Raw genomic sequence first — 20,188 nt, forward strand, 5'->3', positions numbered from 1 at the left:
TTGATTTTTATCAAAAATCGTTTTATAATATTTTGAAGGGAAAGTAAAATTCCCCCGCGCGATCCTCGACCGAATTACAAATCGTCGAGCGCGTAAATGCGTCTCTTTATCGCGGTCGATTCCACGAAATGCATTCTGGGGCTGTCGGTTGCAAGCGGCCGCTCGAAAAGGCGCATTCGAAATCGCGGATCGATCGACGGAAGAAGAGGCATGCACCACCGATGCACCGAGAATTCCTAACGTCGTCGAAACCTCCCCGTGCCATTTTTATTTCGCTCGCGCCATTTGTCGTTCCCCTACGCTCGGTTCGTCCGTGTGCCTTCTGCCTCGACGGAGAAGTGCAGCGGCGTGTCCTTTTTCATAAATAATCGGCCCGGAAGCACCGCGACAGGAAGCGCGCCCCTCTTTTTCCCGGGGAACCTGACGTCTCCTGAATACGGCATTCGCGAAGAATACTCGGAATTATTCAGATTCCACGGGAGTATATTTTCTTCGACGGGATTCCCTCGCGTTCGTCGAAAGAAACGTCAGCTTCAAGCCTTATTTTACCTATGAAATTTCACGGCCGAAAATTTTGCAGACGATCGAAGAATTACTCCCACTTATTTTTTTTAATCTCCTCGAAATTCAGTTTCTTAGCTCCTCGACGATCTATCAAAGGGTTAGAAGGTTTGTTTCTTTCAACAAGTGCTTGAACAGTTACGGTTTTGAAAATCTTAACAATAGTAAAATTTTAGAATGCTTCGTATTATCTGTAAATTAAATGATCCACAGTAATTCACATGAAAAATTGTTTAAAAAGTTTGTTCGATTTGTATCCGAAGAATAGTATGTTTTGTTTGAAAAATGTTTTCGGATCGATTCGCGAGGTACTGGAAACCAATCGCACGGGAAACAAGCGAAATTGTATCAATGAAGTTTCGCGTATTGCATTAAACGAACGCGTCGTCGATAAAATCCACGCTCAAATTACTATTACTCGAGTCCGAAATAAAAAGCTGAATGACAAGTTTTCCGTTGCATTTGATTATTCGGTAAAATTCGGCTCGAAATTCTAGCGGGCTTTGATATTTCGCGTCGAAATATGGTGCAGGTAGTGTTGTCGCGATTAAAAATTATCAGCACGCTATGGAATCGAAACGTCGGGCACAGAAAATGATTTTAAAAAATCGGCGATATCGATTTTCCACTGTTAAAAGAGAAATAAAGGAAGCAGGTATTTTGTAATTGATTTAATCGAATGAATGATCGCTTAAATTTTTGATAAACAATCCTCGCTGCATTTTGATCTCGTCAAAACGAATATCCTTCATTTATTTTCGATCGAAAGAAGCTTTAAAATTATTTTGCTAACGTTTAGTAGAAGAAAGTGAAAATTCATGGCATTCAGGTAGACATAAAAAAATAGAAATATAAGAATAACTTGGATGTTATCCAGCCACCAACGTTTCTCGTGTATTTTATTATTTAAAGCAAACGAGACGCAAATGTGTCCCATAAATTCGAAATATCGTATGGAATTTCGTCAATGGCCCCAATGACAAAAACAGAGCATGTATTTTTTCCAACAATATTGTTCGATGAATTTAACGTTCGTCGATACTGGAAACGTTTTGTGCATCAATCGTTGCGACGATAGTCTATAAATGTGTGACACGATATTGTATAAAATAATAATCGAGCCCCAATTTATCGACGAAACACACAACGTTGATATTAAATCTGAAAGTTTTATAAAGGATACGCTCAAAATTTTATTTAAAAACTTCCTCAAACATTGCGGGAGTCCTGCGCGTTATGCATCGAGCGTAAGAAATCCCTCGATGACGTTTTTCCGAATCGGTGGATAGGACACGAGGGGCCAATTCTGTAGTCTTGTTTGGTAAACTTAAAACCGCTCGATTGTTTCCTTTGGGAAGCATTAAAGGATGTTGCGAACAAAGAAAGACCAACGACACCGAAAAATATGAGACAGAGGATTAAAAAATTCAATATTCGTATGAGTTGAAACTATAGGAAAAGTAAAATTAAACGATGTAACCGTCGGTAATGCCGCTTAATCGATATAATAATTAAAAGTGACTCGGAATTATCGTCTGGACAGTCTGCTACTGTTTATCGGTCATAGTTTGCCGGCTCGGAAAATCCAATCGACCCGTACAGGGTAGGCATAAAGTTTCAATGCGTTGCGTTGTATCCAATCTCTTGTAAACCTGGCCATAATGCATCGGAGTATATCTAGGACAGCGGTGTATCGCTGCCTATAACCGATAACCGACGCCGTGCGTCGGTGTACGGCACGCCCACGCGTAATTGCATTTCGTGTGCATCCCGCGCTGGGACGGAATACCAAAACCCTGGACAAAACTCGAAAGAATTTTCAGAAATGTTCGTTTGCGTGAAAAGCGCCGTGTAAGGGTTTCTGGTACCACGGAAACCAGCTTTCTAAACTTCAATTTTTATAACAAAAAATTATTAACTTGCGTTAAAATTGATATATAAGCATTATCGAGCAGAACTTTCAATATGACTCACTTGTATACTACGTTTATAAAATTCAACATGGACGACTTATATATTAGAAAGCAAATTCAATTTTTTATATCTTGTATTAAAATACTGTTAACGACGAGCAGATCGAGGCTCGACAATCGATGATCGAGACGTTTGCAATAGCAAACTATGCTCGTGAAAGGTATACGAATTTTTATCGCGTGACTGGATTCGTATTTAGATTATCGACGAATCGATCGTTTCAATTTTGACGATTCGGAAAATTTGTCCGACCGCGCGGATGTTAGTCGGTTTTCGAGCACTTTTCTTCGACCGTATGAGAAAAGTTCTCGAGTGGGGGAATTACGTTCCTGTTAAACGCGCTGAATCGAGCAAATTTGGGGAACGAATTTTGATGAATTTAGCGGAATTTAAGTAGCCGAATTTTGGTCGAGGTAAATCGCGATGGTTATATTTTATGAAAACAAAAGTTGGAAATGGAGGGTCGAGAAACGTGGAGAGACCAAAAAAATCTAAAGAAATTTCAATGCAGTAATGCTTTCTGAACGATCGAAGGGTGAAACGACTACGTATTGTCAAGCAAGAGGCAGGTTCAATGCAAAGCAACGTGTCCCCTCGATAAATTGAGACACCTACAACCTACTGGCCCAGTCCTAGGATCAGCCTATTAATCGATGGCGAGTACCAGCAATATTGAGTTACGCGGCAATACCCTAAATTGCTTGACCGCCTTAGCATCGCCACAAGCTCCGGGTCTTTGGTTCCATGGTTCTCAGTGGCATCGATCTCGCTATAATTACCGTACGGCTGAGTGCACGACGTCCTTATGTTCTTACCGCAGCAGTTGACAAACGGGTATGCACTTAACAACGAGCGTAATCGAACGTTCGAACAACAGGTAGCAAAGTTGGATAGCAGACAGTGAAAATATCCTGTGTAAATAGGACTTTTTATCGAGTTGTCGTCGATGTTTGTTCGAGAAACCAGTTCTTTGGCGAAGGTATACTACGTAAACAGGGCTCCTTGTTTGATTGGATACTTCGATAATTGCATCTAAGCCTCGTTCTTCGGGTTAACAAATAGGAAGACAACGAACCAAGCTGCAGGCTAGAGCAGAGATATACCACGTCATTTTATTTTTTAGAATTTTTAAATAAGAAATCCAGGCGCGTTAAAATTCCTTTTAGAGATAACTTGGTATTATATTAGCCTGTCGATATTTACATCGCGCTACTAATTTACAAAGTTCGGCTCATTGTGCGGGAGGGAGGGTACAATTAAGCTTAAAAGCATCGCGTCCGTTAAGATTCTCGCGAAGAACAATGCGCCGATATCGAGTCCTCATTGTCCCGCGGCAGCGGGTAAGGGACAATCCCGGGTCTGGCTAATAATTAAAATAGTTTCCGTGTAACTTCCGGGCGGGCTTCGTTCGAGTTTCGTAAGTACACTCGTCCGCGCCCGCCGCGGGACAATTCTTATTAATGACTTTGTCTTAATCTCGTTTTATTCTTATTTAGAGCGCCGTTGCGTCGACATCGTCGAGTCCCGAGTCTATAGAAGCTTCTCAGGGAGAGTAAAAATAATGAATCGCAAATCGGAAAGTTTCGCGCAGCGGGAATTTTACGAAACGATCGGATAATGTTTCCCCAGGCACGATACACGCGCGAAAAATCGGAAAACGGCGGAAAATATTTAACGAAACGAGCATTTTAGCGTGACAGGAGCCGCGAAACTTTTACTCCCGCTGGTAGCCACGTGGCTGTATATTTAGAATCATTTTTTGCTTTATTGTACGTGATTTAACGACGGTTTCTACTTCTGTAACGAAAGGAAACGAGATCGCGTATTTCGTATGCTGTACAGTTTTTAAAACAGTTGCTGTATCGTTTGTGATTGTGAAATGTGCCATTTCTCGAGTTAAAACGACAGAGAATTGTTTTCTAAACGTCGAGAACTACTGTTTATGTATTAAGAAATTAAACTCAATTTCTCAATCTCTTTGATTTATCGAATAGCAAAACATGAAATTGGTATAATTTATTTGCTGGTGTGCATTGAATTACTAAAAATTTTGTGGAAAATAACGAGCAATTTAAATTCTTAAGCTGACGACATCGTTGCAAAGCTCGTTTTTGAAAAGATACAAGGTACAATTTTTCTCGTTAGCGTTAACAGTCGTTCGTGTTTTGTTGAACAGTCGAAACGCAGCTCGGTAAGCAAGGCATCCTGGAATTCCGCACGTTGCACGTGGGTGGCTACTTGCACGCGGGGGAGGAAATACCTCACTTTGTGGGCCAGCTGCAGCAAATCTGGTTCAACGGCTACCCTTACTTAGAAATAGCGAGGAGCTCCGGAAATCATCAAGCTTCCCATCAAGGTGTCATACCGATCATCAGGATCACGGGGAAATTTGGAAAAAGGAACCATCCGGTTCACTATCCGGTGACCTTCACCTCGAAACAGACGTTCGTCGGGTTACCTGTGCTCAAAGCATACGTGGAAACGAACATATACTTCCAGGTAACATATTACTTCATCCATCTTCATTCTCGAATTGTAACTTTTTATTGTGATAAGTCGAGATCAGTCGACGTTGAAAAGAAATTAAATAATTCTCCTTTTACTTCCTATTTTTAACAAAACATTCTGATCACTGCTCAACACGTCTTCCAAACTAATTTTTCAAAACATTTCCTGTCCGCTCATACATTTTTACACAATTTCTACATTTTATTCAATGCCTATCAATTTCATCAATTTCTTCAGAGGCTATACTTTCGACTTAGATTTTCTTTGAACGTCGAGCCTCAAAAAGAAACGATCTCGAATAAATTCTTCCTCGGTAAAAGTAACTTTTCTAAAAGGTAAAAGGTAAAAAAGGTTTCGTAAGCTGTTAAAATGGCGACTCGAGTCCCCCCCGGAATTTCAGAGCAGCCTGAAAATTACCCAGCGAGATCTTCCTCGGTGGATCCGCGTTGGACGTTATTCGAAAATTCGGGCCGCCGCAAAAGAAATGGAATGTCAACGGTGACGCGGCCCCACAAAAGGTTACCCCAATTAGACCCCCCGTTCCGTCGACCAGTCCTCGATCCGATGCGGAAACTCTGGATTAATCGTGGCACGTGTCACGGTGTTCCACGTAAAAACCCAATCATGCCTCGTTCTTCCGTGACGAGTGACAGACCAGCTCCTCTTGGTCATCACCTTCGTAATTACGCCCGACCCGTAATTGACGGGTATCTCTGCTTTTTCCGCTGTCTTTCATCAAGAGTTCCGGAGGGGGGTCCCGCGCCCTTTGATACTGCGGGAAAACACGATCGGTTTTCGTAATCAAACGTACTCGTTACGGGCTATCGCGCGGCGGTTCATTGTGCACCCTTGTGTAAACGTTCCCTGCGGTCAGCGCGAAGGAGAGATGATGAAATCGGCGATGCGAGAATCAGGATGATTAAAACGCGACCGCGACGCCGGAAGTAGACGGCAGAAATCGGGATCATCGGTGATATTTCGTCCAAATAATTTGTAGGGGCCGTGCAGTCGCGATTCTTAAAACGAATTATCCAGCGAACGTTTGCTACTTTCCACGTTAAATTACTTAACCCTTTGCACTCGAGGACTTTTCTTATGAAATAGACAGTAAATATCCAAGTAAACATATCCGCTTATGTATTCGGTCCTGTATAATCACTTCAAAACAATATCGTTGTGTTTCCTTAGAGTGCACATAAAAATTCTTTGCTGGAATGCAGAGGATTAATAATTTCATGATGTAATAGCATATACGACGAATGCCTTAGATTCTGACCAAATAATTATAAAGTTGCTTCGATGTTACATGATTTATGAATTTTTACCGATACCTGAAAGAAATGTTTCATTCTTTTTGAGAAGAAACGTACAAGGTTCTCGTACGAGCGACACTCGTTTTACAAATCGAACAGATCGGGATATTTTTCTAATTGGTTGCTGAAGAGTTGGAATAATTTTGTTTACCAAAGAATTACATATTCTTTTTCCCGCTGAAACATCGTATCTCGTTTTGCAGTTCAAAACGCGGGAGGAAAACGGTTTGATACTGTTCAACGCCGGCCGGGAACGCGACTTCATCGCCGTGGAATTGGTGAAGGGGCACATCCACTACGTGTTCGACCTGGGTGACGGACCAGTCAAGGTCAGGGACACCTCGAGGTCGAGCCTGAACGACGGCAAATGGCACGCTGTCAGCATCGGAAGACCAGCGCCCAAGAGGCACACGCTCGCCGTCGACGATCATGTCACCGCTGTCAATAGCCAAGGGAGCAACGAGAATCTCGATCTCGACGGGATCTTGTACATCGGTGAGTAGAATGTTTTTTTTAGCAGTTGATCAGCATTAACAAAATTATGGATACTCTGAATCGGTGGTTTTTAAACGCTCGTGGACTATTTCTATGCCACCGATCTTCAGAATTCTTGCGTATCAGTTGAATCGATGCTTTCTCACCGGCATCGAAAATAGTGAATTTTTATTAGTGAAACTTTCGCGAAAGAAATTCATATTAGACTCGTGAGTCTCTCTAACCCGTTGCAGACAGTTCATTTTTTTTCAAAATCGTCCATTATAATGTTTTTTATAATGTTCAATTATATCTCGATAGAGACTGAGAATTTGTTGGCAACTGATCGTTCGAAGATACTTCGTTCTTTCATTCGGAGCTGTTCTTAATTTATTTGTAATTCTATTTTCTTCTCTATAGCGTTTGATAATGTATTGAACAGTGCTAGTACTTCCATTTTTGCAATTTCCCGATAGCTTTTACCATTTTGAAAGTTCTTCACAACAATTTCTCGAATCTCTACTACCGTCTGCTTTATTTTTACTATTATTACGATTTATTTTCTTAGTTCGATAAAATACCACGTTTACTAGCAGGCTAAAACAATGTGATCTTCTTTTGTTTAACGTTCTTCGTTTCTTTTCGGAGATTCCTGAAATACCAGATATTATAGTAATTTTATCTTTTTTATGTTAAACAATATTTATTTCTTTTGTCATTATTACACAATAAATATAGATATATTTAGACTATATATCCGCCTTACCTTTTTTCCAAATCATCCTCAAACTTCTTTTTTCGAATGAAACATATTTTCATATGTGGTGTACGATTTTGTCTGCGATTCACTGTATATAATTTTGGCAAATAGATACTTGTTACAAACTGTCGTCGAATTTATGTCAGAGAAGAGGTATTCTTAACTCGAAGACATGGATTCTATCGAAGCCAAGAATTTATGCACGCCGCGTAATAACATAAAAATACAATCATAGATAAGATACGCACTACTGTTCAAGTAACTGCTAGATGATGCTTGCATCATCGGGCAGCACGGAATTACATAAACAATTAATCCGGCAACAAATGTAGGAGAAATGATTTACCACGAATTAATGCGAAAGAACACTACGCATCTTTCAAGCGTTGTTTATTGTAGAAGAAAAACAATGACAGATAGAAGCTTTCGAAGATCATTGAAAAAGTCGTAGTCTACACCTCCGTCGAATGATCGTCGAAATCTTCACTTTCGCCAAATCCTGAACAAAAAGAAATTCAGCGTGAACCAAATGTATCGTCGTTCGTGTTTAGGGCCGGTTAAATTGCAGTTAAATTCATTTGTTTATAAAATAGACAATATGCTCGACGATATTCATCGGTTTCGGCAGTCGAAACAGAAATGTCCAGAAAATTAACCGAATGCTTACAAAATTTTTCTGCACCTCCCGTGTATGTCAGACTTTTGTCCTTGCGGGCATAGAGATTCAGTGCCATAGACAAGTATTCTGGCTCCTCCAATCATTTGAGAGCAAGCGTTGTTATCGCATTGTAATAACACTACCGAGAACATTGCGGTAAAAACAAATAAAACACCTAACAACGAGCTCATGATTTCGCGTGGAAAATTGATCGAGCAATCGGTATATGGATTTCTATCTATCTATGGTTTAACTCGAAATAACTGCGCTGCATTCGTCGGTTCTTATATGAATCGTAGTCGCGCGATTGAGCAATCGAGAGTCATCGAGTGATGGAAAGCGTCGCGTGATAAGCCGATCGAGAAGTCCCTGACATTGCAAATCTGCAGAAGCATCTGAAAGCAAGGGTACTCTAAACACTCCATACTTAATGTTACAGAACTCATCAATATTATTTGTTCGAGACTTACGTAGAACTCGACCAAAGAAACGATACGAATACACGCAAGGTGGCCGACGTAACCGGGGAAAATTTCTATCTCTAACACGGACAGAGATACAAAGAAATGTCATGGCGTTGCATGATGCACAAAGTGTAATTTCATTTGTTTGTAAATATTCGATTTAATAGGACCGTTCGATTAATAGTCCTGGATTTGAACGTAATATTTGCCCTGGAAATGTTCGAAAATCCACGGGGTGGCTGTGCATATTGAGTTTTAGACCGAACGAGGCCTTTATCCTGCTCTGGAATTTGTAAAACTCGTCTATTACGAAACAACGTTGCATTAACAACAACGCAAAAATGAAATCATCCATCAGATATAAGCTGTGTAAATAACTGTGATAGAGGCGACGCTTATGTCACCAGATAACATTGCTTTCGAAAACTACCTTGCTACGCGTCGAATTACATAAACAACTAAATTGGCGACAGGCGTGGGAAGAACTCACTGGAGGGGGGAAAAAAGACTGCGTATCTTCTAAAAATCGTTTATTGTAAAAAAAATGTACTAACTTAACGATTGGAAGTTTCTCGAGGCGCGACGCTGATCGCGGGAAAGCCCCGCGCCTCCGTCAGTCTGATCGAACGTAGGTATTTCCCGATTCCATGCTAGTTTCTGAAATTTAACAGAAAAAGTTTTGTGCTCAGAGTCGATTAATTCGCGCTCTTCGATTTACTTATCACGGTTTAAATGTAAATAGAAGTGCGTGCACTCGAGCTCGAAAGTAACCGGTAAGCAACCGATCGTAAGAAAAAGAATATTAAACAAGAAAGTTCTATTAAAACTATCAGAAGCGACAAACTTATAAATTTATTCATCGTTCGTCCACAATAAAGAAACTCCAATTTAATCATTTATCGTTCTAGCAATAAAACACATAAAAGAAGTCACGTGAACGCAAATATAATTGTTCGAACTCGCAAACGAAGAATCGAATCGGAACGCTTATTAACCAAAAGACTTACATAATTTCTCTGCACACGCCGTTCTTGTCGGGTCTTTGTCCTTCGGGACACGGGAAAACGGGAACCTCGATGATGGTTCTGGAGGTGAGACTCGGTGGTTTCTTGTCGCCCGACAACGTCTTCGCCTCGTTCTCCGAGTCTTTCGCGTTCTCGTCGATCCTGTTACCGGAAGTCTCGCCGTCCTCCATCTTGTTCTCGTTGTAATCGCACAGTTTGCTGAACCTTTCGCCCTGTACCTCCATCTCTTGGTTTCGAAGCATCGACAACACGTCGAACCACGATCTGTTCCTTATATAAGCTTGCAAACCGTCGCGGATCAGTTTATCGTCGTCGAATTTCGGCGATCGAGGATACGCTCCTCTGTCCCAAGCCACCGCCGATAACGTCTCCGCGAACGTCGCGATAAGAACGAGAACCCAGAGCAAACGTGGAATCGTTATCGACGCGTTTCTCATGGCTCGCGACGGTAGATCGATCGGATAATCGGTGCACAAATTCCGAGTACCGAGTATTGGTCACCGCCTGAACGTCGTGGCGACCGCGATGGACGGATCTTTGACGACAGACTGCTCGATTCCGTCGAACGATTGTCTGTTTCGCGACTCCAGCCAGCCGTTTCGAACCGCGCATCCGGCCTTTATCCACAGTACTCTCCTGAGAACGAGATTAGATTTATAAGCAACGTTCTATCGCCTTGCGTCGATCCCCTACCCCCCACCCCCGCGGTTTCCGCATTTTGATTTCACGGTGATTAAAACGACGCAACCGACGCGACGCCGCGACGAACGACTGATAAAAGAGATCAACGAGTGATAAGCACACCGGGAAAGTTTTAGGCATTTCACTTATTTGGAAAAAAAATGTTACAATTTGGGGGCGCCGTGAACATCGAGACACGTCGTTCGATTAAAGAAACTTTAATTAGCGTACGAAAACGCGCGTTGCATTGAACATGACGCCTGTTCGATACAATTGTGATCGTCAACATCATATCTGTAAGTGTTAGCCAAGGAGATGATTCGGTTTATCGGATCACTGGAGCCATAGATCGATAGTGGGTCTCTTGTCATGGCACACAATGTATTCCCAATAAGCGTGGAACGTGAGATTTGATTGATTCCGACAAAGGACGACACGCGTCCATTCGTCGTTTGAAATAAAAATGCAAGGTCTGTCACCTATTTTACGATCTCTTAAGCTTCTGCTCTCGGGAAATTATGTTTCCAAAACTACGATATATTTCGATACGGATTGGAAATCGAGCAAACGAGGCATATTCCAAGCAAGATATTACACGTGAAGTCGGTTATTTACTCGAATGAGGAGACCCGTGATGCATACATCAAGATCAGGATCCGATGACGCATTGGTTAAAGCGATGTATCAAGACGTTAAAATATAAATAGAAGTTCGTATCGAATGATTTACTTACAAGATTAATGAAATTCTGCCCAACTCTCGAGTCTGAGTAATCGGTCACGCCTTAAATAACAAATTTATGACAAGTACTAACGATACGAGATGACGTAGAATTTTTATTTCCGCCAGCGAGTTTTATCGAAGGATAAACTTTGCACTATCGAAGTGTAAACATTCTTACAACAGGAAGCCTCGTCATAACAGGAAAAAACATTAATAAATACAATGTTATGAAATATTGAAAATCTTTCCGCATTCCCGATCTTCTGTAGATTGATTTCGATAAACGCTTTCAGATGACTGTTTAACAAATCGAAGGTCATCTTCGTTTCACGAAAAATATATGCAAAATTGATACACTCTGCCCTATTGGTCATAAGGAACTGTACAATTTTTTTCTCTTACATTTTTTCTAATTAGAATTATTATAGCTAGTAATAGCGTAAACCCCCTGTATAATACCGGATAAGAAATAAATGTTTATCGTAATCATCGTAGACGTGCAGTTTTATAAAAATAAAAAAATAGTTCTACGTGTGAAAATAATCGCTAAGCAAAGAAATTATCGAACACAAGAAAGTAGACTTTAGAACCTCTTTAGGAGCAGAACTGTTTTTAACGAGGTCGATAACGTAAAAACGATATGTAATAAGGAAGTTTCACTCGTAAAAATCTACTCCGTTAGATATCGCTTTATCGCTTTATATCCTATTGTAGCTTCCGAACAATGCTTTATATTTTTAATAGAAACAAAAAAAGGTGGAGAATGAAAGAGTCAATACAAGAAATTTAATTACCGTTGATAATTTAATTAACGTCGTTAAGAAATAAAACGTATCTCTCGAAGAAAGATCGATTACCGGTCTTGATAGAAGAGTATATTTATTTAAGTTTCGATTCTTTTAAGATTCGTTAAAAATAAACTGTCGTTGAAACTGAAATATATGCTCAAAAAATCAGGATGGTCATAAATTGCAATTGAAAACAAAACTTCGTGTTGCTTCTTTCCTCCTGACCTCCCGACAGTTACGTCACGGACTATATCATGAAATTAAATTCTACGAGAAACAATGTTGATATATCTGGTGAAGGCTTTGTATCGATTTTTTACATTTTTTTCTTCACCATTGCTATTTATCGAAGACCAGAACAGAGACTGAAACAAAACTGAACCCCGTAGTCCATCGAAGGGTTAAATTGGACAGAGGGTTGGAGAATCAAGAATTGTTATATCGGCTGGCGCTATGAACAGACGCCAATGAGAGAAAACCAGACCTTGGTCGATCGAATGACAGCGTCAGGAAATATTGCTCGGTCGAACGACGGTGGCGTCGTTTTTAAAGTCTCTGCACGCGCGCGCGGTATAACGCGGTGGGTGCAGGCAGCCCGAAATAATTTTCACCCTCCCGACGCTACAGGCCGCCCGGCTGAACGGGGCGGTTTGAATTTATGGCAGCGAAAAGCAACGCGATCAGCCGAACGTGCGGTCGTCCACGCTCGTCGAACTCGTATGACGGAATTTCGAATCCACTACGCGTCACGAGTGCCATTTTTTACCCAACGACATCGGTACGCGGCAATTTTTGAACCGCCCTCGTTACACGCCGCTTTGTTCTTTCTATCCCCGCTGTTCCCTAAAACCCGTTACAAATTCTGTCAAGCACCGCGAGCATTTAAACTAGCCGCGAAAAAAATTAGGATTCCTGTAACTGTGATTAAACTTACGCTAGAATTCGGAGGGTTTCAGATTCCATATTTAAAATTACAGAACACTGAAATAATTGCATTTTGAACATAGCGTTAATAAGTTAATTCTTTGGCGACTATCAGGAGTTGTAAAACGTTTGGAAAGAATATATAGTGACAACGTGTTTCGTCGTTTCAGGTGGCGTGGAGAAAACGCAGTACAGCCAACTACCGAAGCAGATACTCAGCAGACACGGTTTCGAAGGGTGTCTCGCGTCGTTGGATCTCAGCGGGGAGAGCACGAACCTGATCTCCGACGCGGTTGTTCCCAGCTCTCTGGTGGAATCTGGCTGCGACATGTACGCGAAACTTCATTCTGGGAAAAAGTGCACGCACGACCTGTGCTCGAATCATGGCACGTGCGTGCAACAATGGAACAGTTACACCTGTGACTGCGACATGACCAGTTTCTCTGGTCCGACGTGCAACGACGGTAAAGATGAATATTCAATAGCTGAACGTTTGACCATTTCCATTTCGTGGCCCCAATCACTGCTGACTGCTTCCACAGACTGAAACCGCAATTACGCGAAAGGCCGCAAAATATTGGTCGATTACCTTGCGCTCTTGCTTCGTTAGAATCTCTATAATTGAACGTGGCCAGTATAAATTTCTTAGATTTGTATCTCACTAAAAAATAAACCCTCTCTCGGTTGTGATTAAGATCTCTGAAAGAGATCGTAGAATCATAGTCGACTTGCTGTACAAATTAATTAATGTTGCACGTTCTGATATTTTAATTTTTATAGAATAAAGAGTCGAATATTTTATAAAATTTTTCATATTCGAAAAATGTGTATTCTGAAGCCTGTTATGATTCTATAGAATGTAGTTTCGAGGATCTTAATTTAGCAACTGATGAATGATTCGATCGTGGGGGTATTTCCAAATTAAAAGATCTATTGAACTGAGGCCTAGCAAACATATTAGGAATGCAACGTTACTCCATATTCGCTAATTACGAACAAATATTATCAGTTATTGTCTACAAGCAGAAGCAGAGTCTAGAAGCAGAGCAATGAAAAACGATATTTACAATTTATCGCAATTATGGGATTTTTACGCCAATTTAGAAAAGTATTTTCGCGACGTTGTTATATCGATACTATAGGGAAATACGTTTGTATAATTGTAAACGATAATAAGCTTTAACTGTTAACAATGTCGATTGAATTTTTAATTATGGCCAAATTAAATTTTTAATTATGACCAATACAGCATATTGCTGTAATACGTTTTTAGAAACAAGTATGAGCGTTGGTTAACAGCGTATTGAATGTATTAATATATAAGAAAATTTCACAATTTTATTATTCCTTTAAGGATTTGTTTTTAAAATAGTATGTATTTATTTATGTACCGTACGAAAGTGTGAAGCACTTTTCCCAAGACTTTACCGTTCCACGCCGCGTGACGAGACGAAATAAATTTGCCTATTTTACGAGCTGCACTATAATCTGATTAGTCGAATCTAGAGCACTCGCGTTGAGTGCTGGCCACGCTGTAGCTTTAAAAACATACCTTCATGCGTCGAAATATATTTTTAAATTGCAATACGTTTAAGAAACTTACAGTATTATTAGACTTTTAACGGAAACAATTTTACTCGACATGAAATTAAAATTTTGCAATAAAAAATACATTTAAGAAATACTCGTGACATTACTAGATTTTTAATGGGAACAATTTTACTCTATATGAAATGTAAATTTTGAAATAAGAATTTACGGATTATTATGAATGCAAGCAAAATGAAACAAATTGCATAGTATGAGTACAAATTGTTCAACAAAGTAAATACAGAGATTCAAAACATATACATAATTACTGCTCTGAAAATAAATTGGATACAAAGTAGTTTTCGAATAAATAATATAAAATTTTAATTGCACTATTTAATTTATTACTGAAGCTAGAAATAAAAACAACAATAATAAAGGTGACATTTATTAATATATCATATTTTACGTTCAATTCGTTTCGTTCAAATGGAGAAAACGAGAAAATAATCACAGTAATTACAAGATCGACGATAAACAAATCTCTGCCATCTAACGTTGCCTAGTATTCACGATTGAAAATCGTAACTATAACAATTAATACTAACGCACATGATAAACGAACAACATAAATTGCTCGACATTTTGAAACTGAAAATCTAAGCGTACAGCTACTTAGCATTGCAATGATTCGATATCAGAATTTTCTGACAATTTTCGACTATCCATTATGATACATTATTTCAATTTCAACAATGAAAAGAAAAGTTACATTCTTCTCAAGGGGTGATTTTTACCCCTTTAAACCACGTTGTAGCTCTAACGAGAGATAGATTAGCGTTATAGATAAACAACTCTTGTATACAGGGTGTTCGGCCACCCCTGGGAAAAATTTTAATAGAGGATTCTAGAGGCCAAAATAAGACGAAAATCAAGAATAACAATTTGTTGATGGAGGCTTCGTTAAAAAGTTATTAACAATTAAATTCAAAAATTTCGAATCGTTCTAAAAAAATTATTTTTAGTTGCAAGGGTCAATTGTAAGCATTTTTGGTCAACAGACATACCCCCAAAATCCTACTCAGTTTCGAGAAAAAAATTCCTTACCGAAAATATAATTTCTGACTAGAAATGTCTGCCCGAATTTTCATGCGAATCTTTAAAACGTCATAACTTCTGAACGGATTGGACGATTTTAATGTTTAAAAAAGCAAACTACGCGTATTTTGATGGAGAATATATACAAATCGCAAAAATATTCGAAAAGTTGTGCCTTAACCCCGTAAAGTGAGAAAAACCCTATAAAAGTGGTCGAATTTTCAAACGACTATAACTCCTATAATAGTGAATATATTTCAATGAAACTTTTTTCTGAAGTAGAGCTCATGGGTACCTACAAAAAAGTATTAGACAATTTTTCTATAGGGCGTCAAACAAAATTACTAAAAATCAAAAACGAATTTTTAAGAAAAATCGACAGGGGGTTAGGTGCCTAAATTTTTCCGACGAAAAAAAAAATTTCGAATCGTTCTAAAAAAATTATTTTTGGTTGCAGGGGTCAATTATAATCATTTTTGGTGAATAGACACACGCCCGAAATCCTACCCACTTTCGAGAAAAAAATTCAGTACTGACGAAACTTTAAACGTTAATAACTTTGTAACGAAGCCTCCATCGACAAATTGGTATTCTTGATTTTCGTTCTATTTTGACCTCTAAAATCCCCCATTAAAATTTTCCCCAGGGGTGGCCGAACACTCTGTGTAATGTTTTAAAATGTTGAGTTTTTTTGTGGACTGTTGTTTTTGATCTTAACGAAAACGTATGACGATTTTGTTGCAGAAGCGGTATCTTATGAATTTGGAGCCGGAAGAGGACTTATCACGTACACTTTCCCCCCAGACCGAAGACCGGAAATGAAGAGGGACACTGTAGCCCTGGGCTTCGTTACCACCGTCAGCGATGCTGTGCTGCTCAGAATAGAATCTGCCGATAGCGACGACCACCTCGAAATCGAAATTGTTAGTAATAGCAACAAGTGTTTAAATTCTGGGTAACAGATCGAACGATTCGTTGCATTTTTACACGATAAAATTTCGATAACCTGGGGCAGATCCAAGGAAAAAAGGGGCGATGAGAAACAATCCCTAAAGTGAGAAAATTAAACAAAAATTTATTATTTATTTTACATTAGATTCTATAGACACTTTCAAGTATACACACAGATATCTAATGACTACTTTGAAGGAAGTATTCCATTAATATACGACACGTTTTCATTTTTGCAAAAGGGATGTTAAAATGTCCACCAAAAAGATATGCTAGAAGGAGTAATAAAACCTTCTAAGCCTGTCTTTTTTCCAAAGGCAAAGATAGATGTAACAAAGTCCATCTTAGGGATTAAAAACAACTTAAGATTAGTTATTAATTTCAACCAGACTTGAATCCACTTGATTATAAACTGACTCAGAGTCTACAAGATAACTTATAAAAATGTTGTTGGCTGAAGAACCCTGGCAATAATACCTTACAAGCCTGCATCTCTGCGAAAAGTGACTATTAAAACAAAAGTACAGATAAATTCTGATTGGCTCGAAATGATAATGTTATTTATTATTTCGCAGTCCAATACTTCTAACAGAATTTACAGTGCTAGACAAAAATATAAGACATTGTGTATATTTGAAGAAAAAAAATGTACATCTTTTTGTACTCTATATGGAGGGTGTCCAAAAAGGTTTGAACCAAACTTATACTGCGTGTTACTGAGATTAAATAAATATTTATGATCTGATAGTTATAAGAAATCTTCGAAAATTCCTCCCTCTGCAAGAATGCAGGTTTCCATTTGTCGAATTAATGATTGTTAAACTCGAATATTCCATCTGTATTGGAAATAATAGTAAATTTTAAATACATTCCAAAAATTGATCTTCTGTTCGTCTAAAGAGAACATGCATTGTTGACAAAATGTTTATTAGACGTTAGAATGACTGCAAAGGTCTTGAGGCCATAGTGCATGTAACATTATTGAAAATTTATAATACGTATACGATTCTGTACAACGAATTTTAAGTCGAATTTTGCTCGTAAATCTTTGAACGCTCGTATCTTTTCAATAAAACATTTTCGGATGTTAGTTTATATGAACTTTTTGCATCCAATAATTCAGTTCCAACCTTTTTGGATACCCCGTATCACAAACCATCTCCGGAATAAAAAATACGAATGAATATATGAATAAAAGAAACATAAACATAAGCAGCTGGACAAAAGTATAATTTGCCACGCTTATTACTTCGATCAGTAGTTATTCGATTGCAAAAAGACGAAGAAACGTTTGACTAATAATACTGATACCTTTATTTGGGAAAAATAAATAAAGCCCCTTGATAAAGAAATAGATAAAAGTGAAATCAATTGTATAATGTTGTTGTGATTGGAAAATTACGATGTCAGCAAAATTGCGAAATTATTAAGATGAGAAAAAAATTAAAAGAACTCCATATGTGAACGTGATTACACAGTTTTACGAATTGTTTCTAAATGGCTGAAGAAGCTGGAATACAAACAAATTCAAGGAATATATCTCACGAAACGTAAACGACTATATCTCACCAACCAGTATGGCTCGATTAAGAAAGAAAATTTGTAATCATTGTAAATTTCATTAATCGTATAATAATTATACGAGCAGCAATTTTTCTCCGCAAATTACTATAATTAAATAAAATATTGACGTGTAATATATTTAAATATATTTTATCGCATGTAGTATTATTTTCAACGAATTTTTAATTGGAATTATTTCGGTTGAAAGAAAGATCGACTCTGCACCGAATGAAAATTGTACCACGTAATGTTGATTTCGAATTATGGCTCGTTAAATGCAGTCTCGCGTGAAAGAGAAACTGAACAAGAAAGACTGTTTTTTATTTGCTGAAGCAAATTGCATTTTGACTGTTCTTGATTATTCGTTAGTATATGGCGTTCGATTTATCAGCGGAAACAATGTCTAAAAATTTAAATTGTTATCTGAAGAAATGTAACGACATTGGTTTCGAGTGTGGTAGAAGATAACAAATAACAATGGTGTCACAGTTGATAAAGTATCGTACTTGAAGTCATCGTAATTCTTCCGATTCGTGGAAACCGTGTTCAAAGCACTTACGTTGCTACTTTAAAAGAAAACACTCGTAACATTGATATCTAAAATGCAATATAAGTGTGCAGAATATTAGTTTAATCTAACAAGGAAATAGTTCGATATATTTTAAGACATATTTATGTTTAGGCTATTGCCGTTCATACGATAAACAAATAAACGTTGAAAGTTTTCGAGCTGATGAATAATTACAAGCTTGAATCACCAGAAATGATACAAGGAATTATTGTTTAGAGAAAGTTGAGTATTAAATGCAGTAACTTTTCGATGTTAATCAAATAAAAATTTTAGTTTAAATTCAGAAGGTGATAATATACACCCTGTTAATTTTCTGTTTGTATCTCTAGTATGAAATATATACATGAATTAAATGAATTAATAAAACATCATTATAAGAGATGATTCAGAAAGAATAAACTATTAATGAATGTAAATGAGTAATAGAATCAACGATACGAGTGCATAAATTGAACTCAAAATCAAAACAATTGGGGGAAAACAAGCATTTATCATTATAAAATCTTCGTTGATAAAACTTTTATAGCGTTTCACCAGATAGGTTTAAGTAACCTCTCCAATAAGAAAATTTCTCTTAAAGTCTCTATATATTTAAATCGTGCGTTGCAACACTTAGAATATTACTGTCAATAAGTATAAAATATAAGTGTTTCTCAAATTTTACATTTCCTCGAATTCCCTCGCTAAAAGAGCATTTTTAACAAAACCTCTGATGTAGAATTACATTACAATGTTTTTAATATACTATAAAACTGGATTTAAACGATTCCATATTTTTATTCGAAACTTTTTATACATTGTTTTCTACAGCAGTGTACGAAAATAAAATATTTTGGTCTTCTTAGAATCTTTTAATAGTATTCAATAATTAAGTATTTATTTAATCGAATGAACTTATTATTTGATTTTCTTTTTACAAACAAAATGCACGATGAAAGCTGTTTATTTCCCATTTTTTCTGTTTCGACGATTCAACTGATGATGATGGAAAGTTTTTGAGAAACACTGGAATAAAAGTATTCTGTGGAATATTCACAGAGTCTGTAAATAATATTTGGTAAATTCCAGGTGGAAGGTAACATTTTCGCCATTTACAATATGGGCACAAACGACCACCCGATTGGCGAGATTGGCGTGAAAGTGAACGACAACCAGTATCACGTCGTAAGATTCACCAGAATAGGAGCGAACGGCACGTTACAAGTCGATGATTACAATCTTCAGTCCAATCATCCGGCCGGTGAGTCCCCTTTTAATTTATTATTACCGGCTTATCTTGTATCGACCGTTTGTAAATTGCAATCGAACACAAGGTGTGTCAGTGACGAATACACGAAGATCCCCAAGGGGGATCACTCTTAGAAATTATAAATAGAAATGGAAATATTAAAGCTCTGATGTGAAATAGCTACATCTTCTATAGACTTTGTGATACAGAAAAAGTCTACAATTCAATTTGAGCGACTTTAAAAGAAAAATCTGACGAATACATTCTTTTCCTCCTGGGGTTATTTGCTTCTTTTTTAATTTTCTAGATTATTAATACTCCTTTCATGGAACTGCAAACTTTCATTCGTGTGTAAATAATGAAAGTACGTAATTCCATTAAGCAAAGTATTAAA

General features: G+C 38.0%; 2 protein-coding genes across 4 annotated transcripts in view; one reads left to right on the forward strand and one right to left on the reverse strand.

The window, feature by feature from the left end:
- The window catches only part of Nrx-1 (neurexin 1), a 503,500-nt gene that overhangs the window by 416,810 nt on the left and 66,502 nt on the right, over nucleotides 1-20,188 (forward strand). For both annotated transcript variants that reach the window (XM_076781599.1, XM_076781600.1), the window contains 5 exons: nucleotides 4,712-5,034; nucleotides 6,560-6,851; nucleotides 13,024-13,317; nucleotides 16,226-16,404; nucleotides 19,635-19,806. In XM_076781599.1, the coding sequence (XP_076637714.1) occupies nucleotides 4,712-5,034; nucleotides 6,560-6,851; nucleotides 13,024-13,317; nucleotides 16,226-16,404; nucleotides 19,635-19,806 (1,260 nt within the window). The remainder of the gene's footprint in view (nucleotides 1-4,711; nucleotides 5,035-6,559; nucleotides 6,852-13,023; nucleotides 13,318-16,225; nucleotides 16,405-19,634; nucleotides 19,807-20,188) is intronic.
- LOC143349944 (uncharacterized) lies at nucleotides 7,943-10,358 on the reverse strand. Of its 2 annotated transcripts, XR_013081034.1 has the most exons (3): nucleotides 9,720-10,358; nucleotides 9,267-9,369; nucleotides 7,943-8,089 (listed from the first exon to the last, which is right to left on the reverse strand). XR_013081034.1 is itself a non-coding variant. In XM_076781623.1 (2 exons), exons 1-2 carry the CDS (start codon nucleotides 10,172-10,174, stop codon nucleotides 9,363-9,365), a joined length of 462 nt encoding a protein of 153 aa, XP_076637738.1. In that variant the 5' UTR covers nucleotides 10,175-10,358; the 3' UTR covers nucleotides 9,228-9,362. The 2 variants fall into 2 exon arrangements, 1 of the variants encoding a protein (XP_076637738.1); XM_076781623.1 differs by lacking the exon at nucleotides 7,943-8,089 and having other exon boundaries at nucleotides 9,228-9,369.

This window comes from Colletes latitarsis, chromosome 14 (assembly GCF_051014445.1).
Source record: "Colletes latitarsis isolate SP2378_abdomen chromosome 14, iyColLati1, whole genome shotgun sequence".
Lineage (NCBI taxonomy): Eukaryota > Metazoa > Arthropoda > Insecta > Hymenoptera > Colletidae > Colletes > Colletes latitarsis.